General features: G+C 39.1%; 2 protein-coding genes across 2 annotated transcripts; one reads left to right on the forward strand and one right to left on the reverse strand.

Moving 5' to 3' along the window:
• Positions 1-4175: 4175 nt before the first annotated feature.
• Positions 4176-7051, forward strand: morn4 (MORN repeat containing 4; the record flags this gene model as incomplete). The annotated part of the gene is made up of 4 exons (XM_080507932.1): positions 4176-4242; positions 6381-6495; positions 6575-6684; positions 6778-7051. The coding sequence occupies 4 exons, from the start codon at positions 4176-4178 to the stop codon at positions 6924-6926; spliced, it is 441 nt and encodes a 146-aa protein (XP_080364058.1). The 3' UTR covers positions 6927-7051.
• A 2471-nt stretch (positions 7052-9522) lies between these two features.
• ankrd2 (ankyrin repeat domain 2 (stretch responsive muscle)) lies at positions 9523-14415 on the reverse strand. Its single transcript, XM_080507844.1, has 8 exons — positions 14267-14415; positions 12908-13045; positions 12671-12778; positions 12488-12586; positions 12255-12353; positions 12015-12113; positions 11819-11917; positions 9523-11487 (listed from the first exon to the last, which is right to left on the reverse strand). Exons 1-8 carry the CDS (start codon positions 14300-14302, stop codon positions 11362-11364), a joined length of 804 nt encoding a protein of 267 aa, XP_080363970.1. The 5' UTR covers positions 14303-14415; the 3' UTR covers positions 9523-11361.
• Between the last annotated feature and the right edge of the window lie 1373 nt (positions 14416-15788).

Below are 15788 nucleotides of genomic sequence, written 5' to 3' on the forward strand. Positions count from 1 at the left end.
CCTGGGTGGTTGTCCAGAATATTGTATTAAATATATCGTTAGTCTCTTGAGACCCAGCCCATTAACGCATGTCCTCTGTGGTGAATATATTATCTACAGCAATATCTCTTTGCCTCTTGACTCTTATTTTCTATCAGTCAGCAATCAAGAACCTCTTGAACTTGTGTCGCTATTGCTGTACTGGAACTTAGGAAGGACCTCCTAAAGGGTGGCAATGCATGGCATATATAGACTAATGCCCCTCTCAAAGACATTTATAATGACTGACAAAGGAAGGCCAGCTTTATCACTGAGGACCAAACCCCAATCATAACTTGTACTTCCTGCTACTCTCTTTATCCATCAATCTTCAATACCACTTCATCCTGTGATAGTGGGGTGCTGTAGTCAATCCAAATCCCAGGTAACTATGGGCAAGGCTAGGGTACATCCTGGATAGGTTACCAGTCTATCGCAGGTAAACACAGAATCAGACAACCACGTTTTTAGACAGTGGGACTAAACCAGAGTACCCGCAGGAAATCGCACGCACATGCACACACGGGGAGAAAATGCATAATCCACACAGAAAGGCCCAGCAGATTCCAGAAAACCTACATCAAGTGCCATTTTTATGTTTGTTTTCTGATACAATGATTAATAATTGAAGATATTTAATCAGGTTCACAAGGATGTTAAAACACTCAAAGCTATTTGCTGTATTCATGTTTTGCAGCTGTATATTTTCAACAACAAAGGAAGTCAGGGAAATATAAAGAAAACATTAACATAGGCAATTACAAAGCGTTTATACCAGAGTCCATTCTACTGTGGCTTTAAACGTGGTGGTCCCTAACAGAGTATAAATTCACCCGGCCACCTGGCCAACCTATTGTCACATTTACTATGGATGTCTTGTAAAATACTGAAAATGAGTACTCGATTAAAGTTTTTTTTACTTGTTAGTGCTTTAAATGCAGTAGTGAAGTTACTTTCCTGCTTGATATTGTTATACTATAGGTTAGTTTACTCATAGCTATAATTGGGCCACATTTATTTGGAACACAAGGGCTCCATGAGGAGCTTTATGAGGTCATACACCAAGCCCATATTCTCTATAAAGGGAGGAAACACCACTACATAAGCAATTTTCAAATGTCTAAAATATTTCTGCCAACCACTTACAAATCAGTGATTCTGAGCTGACGGGCTGTGACAACATAGTGGGTTGATGGGTTTCTTTTCAGTGGTTTACAGGGCTTTGCAAATAAACAATAGTTGCAATTCTAGTATCTTCTATTGACAAACTATAATTATAGGTGACAGAAATGCCTTGTGATCATGAGTTGACAACCACACAAGACACAAGATATCAAATACCAATTTCATGATATTGAGGACAATAGTGGACAAAAACATCACCATGTTTTGTACACCAAGGTGTTGGATCATGAAAGGATGAAGTATCAAAACTGAAGCAACATGTGGAGCTACATTTTGAAACTATATCTCTGTATAGACCGGTTTTATTTCAAATTTGTGTAAGTAATTATTCTGTGCTATTTACACATAAAATTGAGCTTTCCTTCTCTCTAACTCGTCTTCGTATAACTATCATTAAACTTGTTGAGTTTTTTTTGGTGTGTTTGCATACTGAAATATTTTTCTTGAGACGGGTAGTGGCTTATCAATAAGAGGTGATGCTGGATTCTAAAGCTATACTGATTGAGAACCACTATTATATTACTTTGTGCATGCAAAGATTTCCTCTGGGTTTCTTCACAGGCCAAAAACTTGCATTTGAGACAAATAGCTGACTTTCAATTGTATACACATACATACATACATACATACATACATACATACATACATACATACATACATACATACATACATACATACATACATACATACATACTTACATACATACATGCATACATACATACATACATACATACATACATACATACATACATACATACATACATACATACATACATACATACATACATAATTCCAATAAAAATAGCCTGTTATAGAAGAGTAAAGCTTCTCATACTAGGATTTGTAGGATGACCCCTTAAAACTGTAATATTCTAATGACACTACCCTCTCTTTATTACATATCTGTGAGAAAAAAACAGCAAAACTGGATTTGTAACACCAAACTCATGATGGGGAAAATATCAGAACACTGAGTTATGACTACCAGAGTTTGCTTTTAGTTGAGTGAAATTCGTGGAAATCAGTGTCCCCATCCTTTTGGAAGATATTGCTTTTTTTCACTTGTAGCTATGTTGTTATGTCTTTCAATGTGACATTGTCCTTGATTTTTAAGAAAAGCTAATTTGTTAACCAAATCTAATCCTATGAGGTAGCTACTATCCTGGAATGTATCATAAATACGTAAGAGAATTGTGTGTATATTTGACCTTAAAGAAACACAAATTAAGCATCATAAATCATATTAATCAGGGAGCTTAAAAAATAGCCACCAGCCATTTATAAACATGTCTGCCTCTGACTGTCACCGTGGCTGCAGCACTACAGTGCCGCTGCTGGTGTGATGCTGCCTTCAGGAGCTGTCGGGAATAATAAACTTTGGGCAGAGTGGCGCCACATCCTAAGTGAGCACCTTTAAGGGTTTTAATTCATAAAACGCTCTTATGAGGTGTCTTTGATCTCTGTATATATGCATATGCGTTTTAAAGATTATGTTTCGCCTTTTAGTGTGTGGAATGACGCAAATCAACGTTTTTAATTGGAAAAACGAGTAACCTTGAATGCAGCATACGTTTCCCAGCCGGTCTTTTCATATTTTGACGCCCCTCCGCTCCTGTACGCCGGGCTCCATGCTTCTGAGACCACACACGCAGTGTGAAGGTAAATTACTGCCTCATTAGTTGTTGTCGACTTTCGCTGATAGATGTGTTGATGTTGATTGCTTTTGATTTAAATGCAGAGTTGTTATTTAAAGCGACATCTCGTTCAGGAACATATACACACGTGAATCCAGCCCTGATCGAAATATATCGACAGGCTCGTTTAAGACTGTATTGGCAATAACGGTGGAGTGTTTAAGTCACAGCGTGATTAATTATTTATTCCAGGAGCCATCATGGGTAAAATTACACCTGACAGCCATTCTGTGGCATTCGAGAGACAGACAGGATTTGGACCCGTCACCAGGGTATGATCTGCTATTGTTTATGTCTGCAGAGGTGATATAGTCACATTTTTCTGTCTATTTCTAAGGCGTTTTGTCCAGGTGATCTTTTAGACAAGGACAGCCAACAAACACTGCGATAAATAGCGAAAGGATCAGGTGTAACTTCTCTTTGTATTACACTTTAACACACGACAAAACCCTAAAACGGTTTCTCCTGTCATGAAGATTTAAGACAATCTACCTCTGACCTTTAATATTTACCCACAAAAATACTTGTCTCATTCTACCTTGTTTCTGATGCTGCTCTTAATGTGGTGGATTAGGTAGTGCCAAATTAATAGAATAAAATGTATTATAATTTCTCTGCATTTACCTCAACCTAGTCATAGTAGTCATGAACTACACATACGAGGAGGAGTGGGTATCTGCAGGACTGTCGCTCATTGATGCAAATAGTACAATGAATATATAAACAAGTGATTAAATAAATAAATAAGAACTAAAGTCATGTTTGCATGCTGTCACAATCACATAAGCCTATAAGAGTCCTTGGGCAAGACACTGAACCCCAAACTGCCTGGGTGAATGCAGTGTGAGAGTGAGTGGTTGGTTGGTGGTGGTCTGAGGGTCCAATGGTGCAGGTTGGCAGCCTCACTTCTGTCAGTCTGCCCCAGGAAAGCTGTGGCTACGTATGTAGTTTGCCACCATCGAGTATAGAGTGAATAAATAATGCAATGTAAAGCCTATTTGAGTGTCTTGAAAAGCGATACATAAATCTAAAGCATTATTATTAGTATTATTATTATTATTAGTAGTAGTAGTAGTATTAATAGTAGTAGTAGTATTATTATCATTATTATTGTTGTTGTTGTTGTTGTTGACATGAGCTCGTGGATCATCTGCCTTCATCTCACCATTATTTTCACCCTGTATTGTTACACCAATCATCTTCAAAACTGCTTTTTATAAATGTGTCCTGAATCTTAATGAACAGTAAGTGTGTTTGTGTGTTTAAAACAGGAATACAATGACTCTGACCAGAGGATCGTTCACCTATGCCAGTGGTGAAGAGTACCATGGGGAGTGGAAAGAAGGCAAGAGACAACCCCTTTTTAAAAACATTTTTAATTATTTGGATGTGAAGCAAAAACTGAACCAAACAACATCTACCTTATCATGTAGATGTATCCCTTATTGACTGTCATTAATGCATGCTCCCATTTCCAGTAAAGTTGAGAATATGATCTCGATATGTAAAAAGTAAATAGAAACAGGACTGGATGATGTGCAATTATTATAATGAAATATTAAAAAAAAAAAGTAACTACTTATTTGACAGACGATCAACCATATCAAAAACTGGTTGTAAAGGGTTTTGTTAATCAGCATCCACTCCTCCCTGAAGTATCTTATGTTTATAGTTAATATAAATGACTGTGAAATGCATCTGTTTTTGTTAGCATTTCTTAATGTTGCTTTATTTCTTAACATCCTGTTGCCCCATCCGAAATGGGTCGACATTTCAGAATGTCTGTTTTAACATTACATATTGTTGTCTATATTCTATTTTGAAATCAATGTGTTTAACAGATTTGCAAATCAGTGTAATCTGTTTTATACTTCTGTTTTATCTCTATGTCCTAATGTTCTCGAGATTGGAGTTGTATTCATCAGTTAGTATGTGAAAGCGTACGATTACACATAAAAGGATTTGGAAAGTCTACTCAGTTATAATCCCATAGGGCAGCAGTTTTCAACCTTTTTTTCCTTGATGCCTCATATTTTGTTTAAGTAATGCAGCAGATTCCCTCTCCTGATGTCTGTTTGTCAAAACAGACATCAGCATTTGGCTTCAGTGGAGCTGGCAGGCACAAACACTCCCACTGACACACAAGCAGCTGACTTCAAATACAAAAAAGAACAAATAGCAGGCAAATTCCCTAGTCTGCTTTATATTCCATAAAGTGTCATATTGCGGATTTCATGCTCAAATCTAATGTTAATTACTTAAGATCTGGCAACACCTCATCCAGCCTATCTGCTTTGAGGATCCATGAGAGGGTCAAAGACCCCAGATTATCAGCCATCAAGGTATTTTATTCACCCAAATAAATAAAGATTGTTTGCTACACATTATGGCCATTCATAAAGTGAACAAGAATGAATGCAAGTACCCATAGGAGCACATGCGTAGCATCTGTAGAAATAAATCCGTCTACACTAAGAAAATATCTTGATGGAATGTTGACCTGTATGGAACAGTATGCAGAGACCCACTCTTCTCTAACTGCCTCTTTTACACATATGGTGATGCTTGTGGCATGCAAGCTCAAGCTATTTAGTAAAATCCCAATTAGCTAGCACTTTTAACCCGTGCCACGCAGAGCCAGATTTAGGAGCTCGAGCTTTGTCAAATCTTGGGGATTAGACTTTGAACCTGTTTGGGAAATCTTGTATAGACCTCTGTTAGCAGCTATTAAGGAACCAAATAAAACAAAAATACTAGGAGAGAGTTGAACCAATGATTGAATTACATTTTTTTCTGTTTTATTTTGACTCAAGGTTTATGGCGATTAAAGCTGCTTTCAAAGAATATAAATCACACTGTCAGCTTGTACTTTAAATTTCTTTTCTCGTCATGACTCGTGCCACATTCACAGGGTGGCAGTTCTAGGCATCATCTCGTTGTAGGTGCATGCCCTGTGACATGATTATAGGCTTTGGTAGTGCATCACAGGCTGTGAGCAGGGGAATGCAAGTACATTCCTTGACTGTTTTCTCGGCCTGATCCTAAAGTAGAAATCCCTGCTAAAAAATCTGCTGGATTAGAAAGCTGTAATTCCCACTGCACAGGAGGCAGATGGAACTCCTAATTCACAAGTAAACCTTTATCTGGCGGGGGTTGGGTGGGGCTTGGGGGGGGTATTTAAATCCGAGCACGTACTGACTCATGTGACATATGTAGTGGCTCTGCAGTGAAAGTGAATATAAAACCCTGAGCCACGTTGCCAGTTGAAACATCACCCTCAGACGGCCATCTCTTACAGTGTGTTACACACTATTACTGACGAATAATCCATCAGATCCATGAGGTTAAATCCAGAGAGTTAAGTGGTTGGATGGAACGTGATGACACATTTGCTTATAAAAATCTGCTTTAGCGACTGTTAACATCTTTGCAGTGTTGAGACGTTTCACTCTTTACTCACTTGGACGGTCTTGGACTTTCCAGGTCGCAGACACGGCGTTGGCCAGCTTAAGTTTCAGGATGGTACCTGTTACAGCGGTCTGTTTGAGAATGGACTCTTCCATGGCTCTGGAATACTGCTTTTTACTGATGGATCCAGGTGTGTGAGACAAAAACTGCATTTAATCTAACCAAGAAACAGTAATGAATAACAACTTGCTCTGCTCTCTCTTTGTCAGGTATGAAGGAGAATTTGCACATGGAAAGTTTCAAGGTACAGGAATCTTTAATCGATATGATGGAATGAAGTTTGAAGGAGAGTTCAAAGATGGACGTGTTGAGGGATATGGTGAGTGTATTACAACCCTGAACGGCCTGGCCAACAGGATGTCAATACTGTCTCTCGGTGAATAGTCATTGTGTGCTGCCTCTGTGCCTACAGGGCTTTTGACTTTCCCAGATGGGAGTCACGGTGCTCCACGAAATGAGGGTTTGTTTCAAAACCACAAACTGCAGAAGAGAGAGAAGTGTACCGGAGTGGTTCAGCGTGCACAAGCTTCAGCTTCCAGTGCCCACAGCCTGGCACTCTGAGGCACAATCAGGGTTCCAGTACCCTCCAAAAGGGCCTCAGGGATGTGTGTTTGTATACTCCCCTCCAGCTCTTCTGCCTGAACAACCATCTCTTCTCTCGCCGCCACTTTTATTGATATTCCTGCTCACTTCCATCTTCGCTCCTCCGCTTTCCCAGTGACTTGGAATGCACCTGCAATCTGAGCAAATACCATCTTTCTAGACGACTCACTTGAAATGCAACACAGAAATACACCTTTAACTTGACGAGACTTACAAGCAGCAAGTACTGCTGCTTACCTAACGTTTGGATGTACTCATAAAAAGTGTCTTAGTTTTATCCTTGAGAAAAGTTAGCCTTTGAAAATTACACAATTCCTGATTAATTCCTCACAGATCAGGTTTTTAAAAACTATAGGATTATATGTTGAAGACTTTAGCCGCAAATGGCATCCACACAACTTAGAAATGCTGCAGTCCATTACAATGGGGCAAAATGTAGCGGGACCTTGTTACTTTTGTATTCATGGTGATAATAGGGCAGGGGTCTGCAACCTGCAATTCTGAAGCTTCATGCAGCTCTTCAGCCACCCTGTTGAGGCTTCCAGAAGCAAATGATGGCTTATTTATTTATTTTGCTGCACAGCAGATTATTCTGAATGGGAATCATACTTTTAATATTTTTTTTCTGCATGTTTTTCACTGCAGGTGAATATTGTTGAGATTCCCCCCCATGATTAAATCCAAAAAAAGAAAGATTTCGTGAGAAGAAGTCTGGAGATTTTTTCCAGGTTCTTTGGCTTCTTCTCACAGTCTGAAAACATGTGTTTCAGTTTCTCCGTATTTGCCCTATGAGGACTGGTGATCTGTCCAGGGTTTACCTTGCTATCGCCCATAGGGGGAGTGATTGGCTCCAACCCCATGAAGCAAAAGAATTGGATAGAAGATGGATGGATAGCAGGGGGTAAAAGTTAACATTTGGTCCATGAAGGTTGTAGGCCCCTGTACTAGGAACTACAGATTTTGAAGGTTGACCCCTCTGTAGTTGTTATCATACCAGACACAAAGTCACACTTGTATGTCTATAAGCTTGTAAGTAATGTGCAATATGTTCTGATACTTTTTTGATAAAGATGATGACAGTAACTGTTGAAGACTGTTGGCAAAGTAGACATGCTTCTAAAGAATGCAATTTTTTTTAAATGTAAAAAAAAAAAAAAAATGAAGGATTGATGATGAAGGATTTGTTACGTGTGTTGAGGCTGCTTGATGAATGTAACCATAACTTTAGAAGAACCCTCCACAGGACACATTTCAGTGCTGCTGCAAACTTTTATTGTCCAAGGATTACATTTTATTAACTGGTTATTTCTCCTTTTACATTATCAATGTTCACTTTTGCCTTAAATACATTTTGTACTCGAGTGCAGAGTTGAAGGGTGTCCTTTTTAAAATCAGATTATGTGCCCTCTCCTTCCCCTTTCCTCTGCAACACTTGCCCTAAGGTGTCTGTCATCTTAATGAGTTTAAGGTCTGTTTGAAGACTGCCTTCACTATAGGAGACATGTTGCAAAGCTGATGCCGAGTTTTAGCTCCCATCACTCGCAACTCCAGCAGATTTCCTCTTTCCAATAAACCTCCTCTGCTCCCAGAAGAAATCAATGGAGGAGAGATTTATCTGAGCTGTATAAGGATTTCTCAAATTCACCCTGTCTCACCTGAAAAATCTGGATGACTACATCATCATAGACCTTTAAATCAGGAGCATGGATATTATTTGAGGCAGCTGAGTGATAGGATATATAAATCTGATATATATCTAGGACTATAAAATCTGATGTGTGGGTTTTTTGTATGGTGTGTAGATCATATCGATGATTGTTTTTATCTGACTTTTTTGTGATTAGTTTTTTTGACTGGTCAGGTAGATGAATGTGTTACTGAATTATTTAGCACATTGTAGTTCAGCATTTTGAGGTGTTATGAATCTTTTAACCCTTATAGCCGATCACAGCTAGTCTGTGATTTCTGATTGAGACAATGTACTTGAACAGTTGACAGGTCTTACAAAACCTTTGTGGATGTGGCTTTGATGAGTGTTGCCTATACATACGGCTTCAACCAAAGACAATCAAACAATGTAATGAAGCCTAAAACAGTCAATACAATTTGCATGTGTGTTTTCTTGACGCTGAAAAATGGAAACGAATCACAGATGATTGATCCAGCAAGATATTGTGTATGCAAAGAAAACGAAAGGACAGAAGATTAAATAGGGAATTGATACAGGATTCTGTTGTAAATATTCCTGATGCCTCCCGCCTGGATGATTACAGATACAGATTTTCATTGTTGGTATATTCTATGAAGGAAAAAAAAAATCAATACTCAATGTTGATTGCTTTGAAAGACTTTCCCTCTTTTGAACATCCCACTACACAGTACAATCAAAGAAATCGAAGGCAACATTAGACAGAAAATGAGAGGAGTGCATGAGTTAGTGCCATCATCTCCGAGCACTCTTGTAGTGTGAGAGAAGATATGCTGTATATCAGATCATCTAATGGCATTGTATAATTTTGTACTATGTTGGAGACAATACCTGCTCAAGCCTTCTTTGCACAGACACTCTTGTCTGTGTAGAACTGAAACACTTGTATTACACCTCCATTTACAGGAAACAAATGGTGCTTTAAAAGCGTGCCTGTCCACACTTTTGCATGACTGGTACATCTCATTGCCATGGTTACGTTTTTTTTAGAGTAACAATATAATGTTTCTTGAGAGCTCTTTGAGAAAGCTGCTGCACAGTATCCTCTTACTCTCCTGGAGCTGGTCTGACTAAAAATCACACATATGATGAACAGTGGATGTGTCTAATAAAACCTTGCATTAAAAAATACCAATGTTGGTTTTTTTCTTTATAGTTTTATTGAGGACAATATTTGCTTTGGATGTATAGATATCTTCTGCCAGCACTGGCATTTTAAAATAAAAAATATAAATCTAGGACTGTTGCAGCAACAGGGAGAAATGTAACCTTTTCTTGGATGAACTGGTTTCTTTTGGATTTTGGCTCCAACACAGCATGAAGCAGAAGCATCCAGTTTCCCCATCCCCCTTCTCATCTCATCCTACACTCCCTGCCCTCAGCAACATCACAGTGCCGCAGCATGCCGCTGGTAGTTCACATGGAATTGAGAACGAAGAACTTAAAGCTGTAAAACATGCATGAGTCCAACAGATTTAATTCTCAGTATGTGAGCTTGTACTTTCTTCCTCATGTATATCAACAAACACTCATTGACAAATTGCTGTGAAAACTCTGTGAGGGTCAGGTCAACCAAATACGACCTCACATGGTGTGTAAAGGTTTGCGTCGTTTGTGTTGCCGCTCTCTCCGGCAGATACACCGCTTTACTCGGTACAGGAAATGTTGCATGTGTATGATAGCAAGAACAGATTCATGCAGGACAAAAACGTAACCACTGAATGAACGTCTTACCATCACATTATGGAAAATATAGTACAATACAGGACCAAATGTTTTCAAAAATTTCTGCCCAAGCAGAGAAGTTTGTTGGTTAACAAAACATGAATGTCAAGCCTCCCTCAGGAATATTCGAGCCACTGATGATAGAAGGAAAATATGTCCCCTGAGCTCCGGCTGAATCCCTGACTTTAGCAGGGGCATACCAGTCATCCCTGCTATTGCCAGCTGACATCTCAAACACCATGCTACTGTGTGCCCAGGCCTTGTTGCCATTATGAAACAAGGACCCCCTGATGTATTTTCAAACACAACCTCTGCAGAGCACTACGTATTAGCTTTATCCATCTTCCAAGGGCATCCCGAATCATCAGACATGAAACATCTATGAAAGTGCTCTTAAGATTATAACACTCTCTAAAAGCATATATCAAAAACCTTGGGTGGGCTTATAGATTTGCCAAATTCAGCTTTGGTTTTTTTTTTTTTCCATGCTAACATTTTCCCCCTGCGTGTTTTAAGATAAGCACATCCTTTTGAATCCATCCAATCCAGGGTGACATTTTCTAGTGTCAAAGTTCAAACTAATCTCAGTGGTTTTACTATCATGCCCTGGAAAGACAGATTTTGATGGTGAGCACACATCAAATCATGTGTGTAAGATAATACATACAGTGAAATAAGTTTGATGTACATAGATAGAGACATAAATAATATTCTGCATGACAAGTCTCTATCTGTCATCAACAAGTGGGCACCTGCCAAGGGGATCACCACGGGTCTCAAAAGTCCTCGATAGAGGGTAATATATTGCATGGAAATCTAAATCAAAAGTAGCAATGATAGCTAAATTGGGCCTTGCAGTATTGTTGAATTAGTGGAATATACATTTTTCAGAAATGGGCCCACTAGGACAATAAACCTACTAATAAGGTAACCCAGCAAGAGTACTGTACCCCATGCTATTCAATTTCCTGTTGAAGGGTTTTCAAGCGGCACGGCTCCCACTTCCTGCAGCTTCTCCAGTCTCTGCAGGGTCTCCATGATGTCAGACTGCCACTGTTTCACCTGCTGCACGGCTGTCACTCCTTCCTGTAATTACACCGTCACTTTGTCAGGGTGTTTATCTGTACATTAGTCAATCTTTCGTGATACCTTTCTGACAGTAAAGTGCTTTACATTCTTATATGCATATATATATATATATATACTTATTTCACTATATATATTCAAATCACACCCTTGTCTATCCGACCTTTTGAGTATTTTGAGTCATTTTTGTTGCAAAACTGCGGCACACAAAAAGTACTTATAAAGAATGGTTTTTCAGCATGTTTTGAAAGTACAAGCCATACATTTTTTTCTTTAATCCTCAGAGCGAAGCCATGCAGGATATATTGGATAGAGCATTTGGCAAACTTACATGATTTTTTATCTTTGTGTCAGCTCCTGAAGCCATAAGCATCTCCACCATCTTGTATCTGTTGAGACGCACTGCATCATGGAGCGCTGTATCGCCTTCCTAAGAGCATAAAAAGCAGGTATGTGATTTACGAGAGAAATGAAATGTGGAGGTGAGAAAACCCAGAGGTGGAGCACCCCGTCGCGTCGCAGCCTACCCTGTCCTTGGAGTTGATTTTGGCACCGCAGGACAGCAGATACTCCACAATGGCAGTGTGGCCCGTCCTTGTGGCTACATGCAGAGGAGTGCTGCACAGCTGCAGTATGGATATAGACTGTGACTTGGCTATTGCTATGCAAAGCCACATTCGAACATATATAACAGAGTCTCTTTAATGTTAAGAGACTGTGTTGACAGACACGCAAATGTGACCTCTGGTACTAAAAAGTCCATTCACCTTATCTCTCGCATTAAGGTCTGCCCCATGGCTCTTCAGGGATTCGACAACAGTCAGACTCCCCCCTCTGCAGGCCCAGTGTATGGCTCTGGAGCCAAGCTGAAACACAGTAGGAGGTTCCCATCCTGTTAGGAGTGTTAACTCCAGGCTACTAGTGGCTGGAGCTTTTGTGTGAGAGGATAATCTCACCCAATCTCATCACCATCGTTACAAACAAGCAGTGCACATCTTACTTGATCTTCTAAGTTGACATTGGCTCCCTTTTCTAAAAGCATCTGGACAATATCCGTGTGTCCTTCCAGGGCAGCCCGGTGTAGCGCCGTCCTCTTGAGCTGGAGAGCATAAATGGATCATATGCATTGGCAGTATTTCAAGATATATTTATCTGCTTTGCTGTGCTCTTGGAAAGGCTTTACCTCGTCATGGGCATTAGGGTTCCCACCGTCAGATAGATACTTGTCTATCACTTCCATTTTGCCTTGACTGGCTGCATTCAAGAATTCAGTCATATCCACAGACGCAATCTGTCCACACAGAAGAACACACATGGGAAACAGAAAAGACAGGGGTAGATTTTTTTTTCTTCTTTTCTTCATCTCTGCTGTTGCTGTGCACACAAAGCTACGGTTTATAAAAAAAGAAACTGTAACTACCACAGGGATTTCTGCAGACAGCCTGGGCGAGAATGTTTTCTTGATCTTCTCCTCTCCGCACAGCTCAGTGATACTCTTTCCTGAACTCAGGCTCAAAATCTCACAGTGAAGGTCCGATGAGATTCTCCTCTCCTCTGCCTAGAAAATGACACAAATAGAAATAACTTTTTTTTTTTTTTTTTTTTACAAACAAACTCGGTGAGGGTGGTAGCTTTGCATATGTGAAACAAATATACTAAGTAGAGAAAGAGAGGATGGGATGATGGGAGCTGGGAATTAATGTTAATATCAAAATAAATCTACTCTCTGAAGGATATAAACATCAATAGAGAGATATAAGAAAGTACATAAACACCACCGCTTGATCTTTTAATCCAATCAACACTGACCAAAACCCCTTGTGATTTATTGTTTATGGATTTATAATATCTACTGGAATGCATTGTCCGCTCAAACCACATGTTAAAACAAAGTATGCAGAATATTATTAATTAACAGACATATATTAGATCTCATCCAGTTATTGTCATGAATGTGTTATTGTTGGCTGGGAAGAATTGTGGATGTTAGTTAAAATGGTGAATTGCTCAAAGAAGAGTTCAAATATTTTTGGATAACTTATTTGTGTGTATTTGAAAATGGATTAAAAGAGCAGCATCAGGAAAAGTAATCAAATGTACATACATAATTACTACGTCTGTACTGTGGTGTATATTGTACTTACATTTTACATTTACGCAACACAAAACAATGCATTTCTCATTTATTTAAAACAGGAATGAAACTTTGAATGGATTAGAATACCGGTACATTAGATTTAAAGTTTGTGTTTTTAATTCAAATGCATATTTTTGAACATAAAGTATAATAGCACAATGTCAGACACAGTAATGAAAATATTGCCCTTTTGTATATTAATTTGCATTTTCCTGCACAACAGACAAAATTACAGTTTAGTTGATTCATGCAGGCTAATGTACAAATGTTTGAGATGGATGTGGTTGTACATTGTACCTATGAAGTGACAGAGAAGGTATTACATTTTTTTGAAAATCCCACTTTATTTATATCAGACCAAATACAACACAGTCATTTCTAGGTGCCTTTTACAGAGAGAAACCCAACAGATCCAAGATGAGCTGGAACATGGAGAAAATGAACCCATTGGTTGTGATATCAAAACTTTAGTGAAGAATCTGACTGCTTTTTCCACCTCTAAGTAAGATTATAAATCCCCAGTTTATAAAATAAACATTCACATATTTCGTGTGTACTGGTTTCAAAAAAGAAAAAAAAAATACTATCATCGATGAATCACCACAAAGGTCCTATTTTTGTAATAATGTGTCTCTCACTTACCTGGGCTTCTTTTGCACGTCCTGTTTTATTGTCCATCACATTGCCAGACTTTCTTTTGTTTGTGGGGGGAAAAAAAAAACCAACAGAAAAATAAAATGGAAAAAAGAGTAACTGAGACAGCAAAACCTTTTCAATATGAAACTAAAAGAAATAAAAGATGGTAAAAGTGACAGGTAACACTGCTTGACTGCGTGTCGCTTTATACATGAGCCACAGTGGCTTCTTCACTGGAATGGTGGGTTCATGGTGGGACATTGTGTCACCCCAACAGGTGTGTGTGCACTTTGGTGTGTGCACGCATGTATGCGTGCACTCGCCAGCCGTGCATTCTCACTCTCTCTTTCCATCTCCCTCTTTCCCCGTCTGTCATGCACGGACACACAAACACACAGATTCGTACTGTACACGACTCCTCTACCCACCCTTCAGGCATGCCACGCTCTCAGGGCTTATTCATTCCACAAGCTCTTGGTTTTACTCACTGCTGTATGTGCCAGCAGTGTGTGCTTGTCTTTTATATGACTACAACAGACACCTATAAACACGCTGTTTTGAAGGATTATGCTATTTATAAAATCTGCATTACTGTCAGCTGGGATCTTGTAAGTATCTCTCTGAGAGCACACCAACGATCAATCAATGCTCAGTCTCAGCTTCAATAATTCTGTTATCAAAATCGATACTTTTAGTGGAAATATTGAAAGCTATCAGGCTGCACAGGGTTGCAGTGGTTAACAGTCCTGTGTTTTCCCTGGTAATCCGTCCAGGATGTAACTCGCCTTTGCCCATATAGTCACCTGGGATTGCCTCCAGTCCCTCGCAGTTCCTAAAACCCAAATGTGGGATAAAGAGGTATAAAAGAGCGGTGTTCACTCTCAACTATCTAAATTACATTTACAGATGTACTGAGGATATCATTTTGAAGTGGTCTAATGGAGTCCCATATCATATTACATTACAGTAAATTTGTCAGAGGGTCAGAATCAGTAGTTTACATTAAGAACTGATCTGTATATTTCCCCTTTTATTGCAGAAATGTAATGGAGTGCATTTACAAAGATATACTGGTGAAGCAAATCTACAACACATGTTCTGGATTTGAATTTTTGTGCAATTTATTGTAGAATGTTGCTCAGTGGTAGTTGCTCTCTCTCACATGTGGATACACATCATCTTTACACTTTAGCTGGTGTGGGTGTCTTGCATTTTGGCTACTATGTGGTATGTATGATCCCACAAGTACAGTGAATCCCTAGTCTATTTTGGGCAGTGTTTAATGCTAGCACACGCGCACGCATGCACACACACACACGCACGCACGCACGCACGCACGCACGCACACACACAGTATTGATATACATTCACTTCCTGCAGACTTTCCTCAGCAAACTGACATTAATCTCAAAAACATATATTTTTTACAATTATTTAATGATTTTACCCTCACTGTTTAACAGATGAAGTCTGCCACATTGTTATAAAATCGTGAAACATTCATAGACACTCATATTTGTCTTCAAGC

Source organism: Blennius ocellaris (genome assembly GCF_963422515.1).
Source record: "Blennius ocellaris genome assembly, chromosome: 13".
NCBI classification, from domain to species: domain Eukaryota; kingdom Metazoa; phylum Chordata; class Actinopteri; order Blenniiformes; family Blenniidae; genus Blennius; species Blennius ocellaris.

What these genes read in the sequence shown, in the direction of transcription:
- ankrd2 (XM_080507844.1), bottom strand. Translation starts at nt 14,302, where the DNA reads ATGGACAATAAAACAGGACGTGCAAAAGAAGCCCAG. An exon ending in TGTCTGCAGAAATCCCTGTG is followed by an intron (nt 12,779 to 12,907) that starts GTAGTTACAGTT and finishes CTGTGTGGACAG; the next exon opens with ATTGCGTCTGTGGATATGAC. An exon ending in ACACAAAGATAAAAAATCAT is followed by an intron (nt 11,488 to 11,818) that starts GTAAGTTTGCCA and finishes GTGTAATTACAG; the next exon opens with GAAGGAGTGACAGCCGTGCA.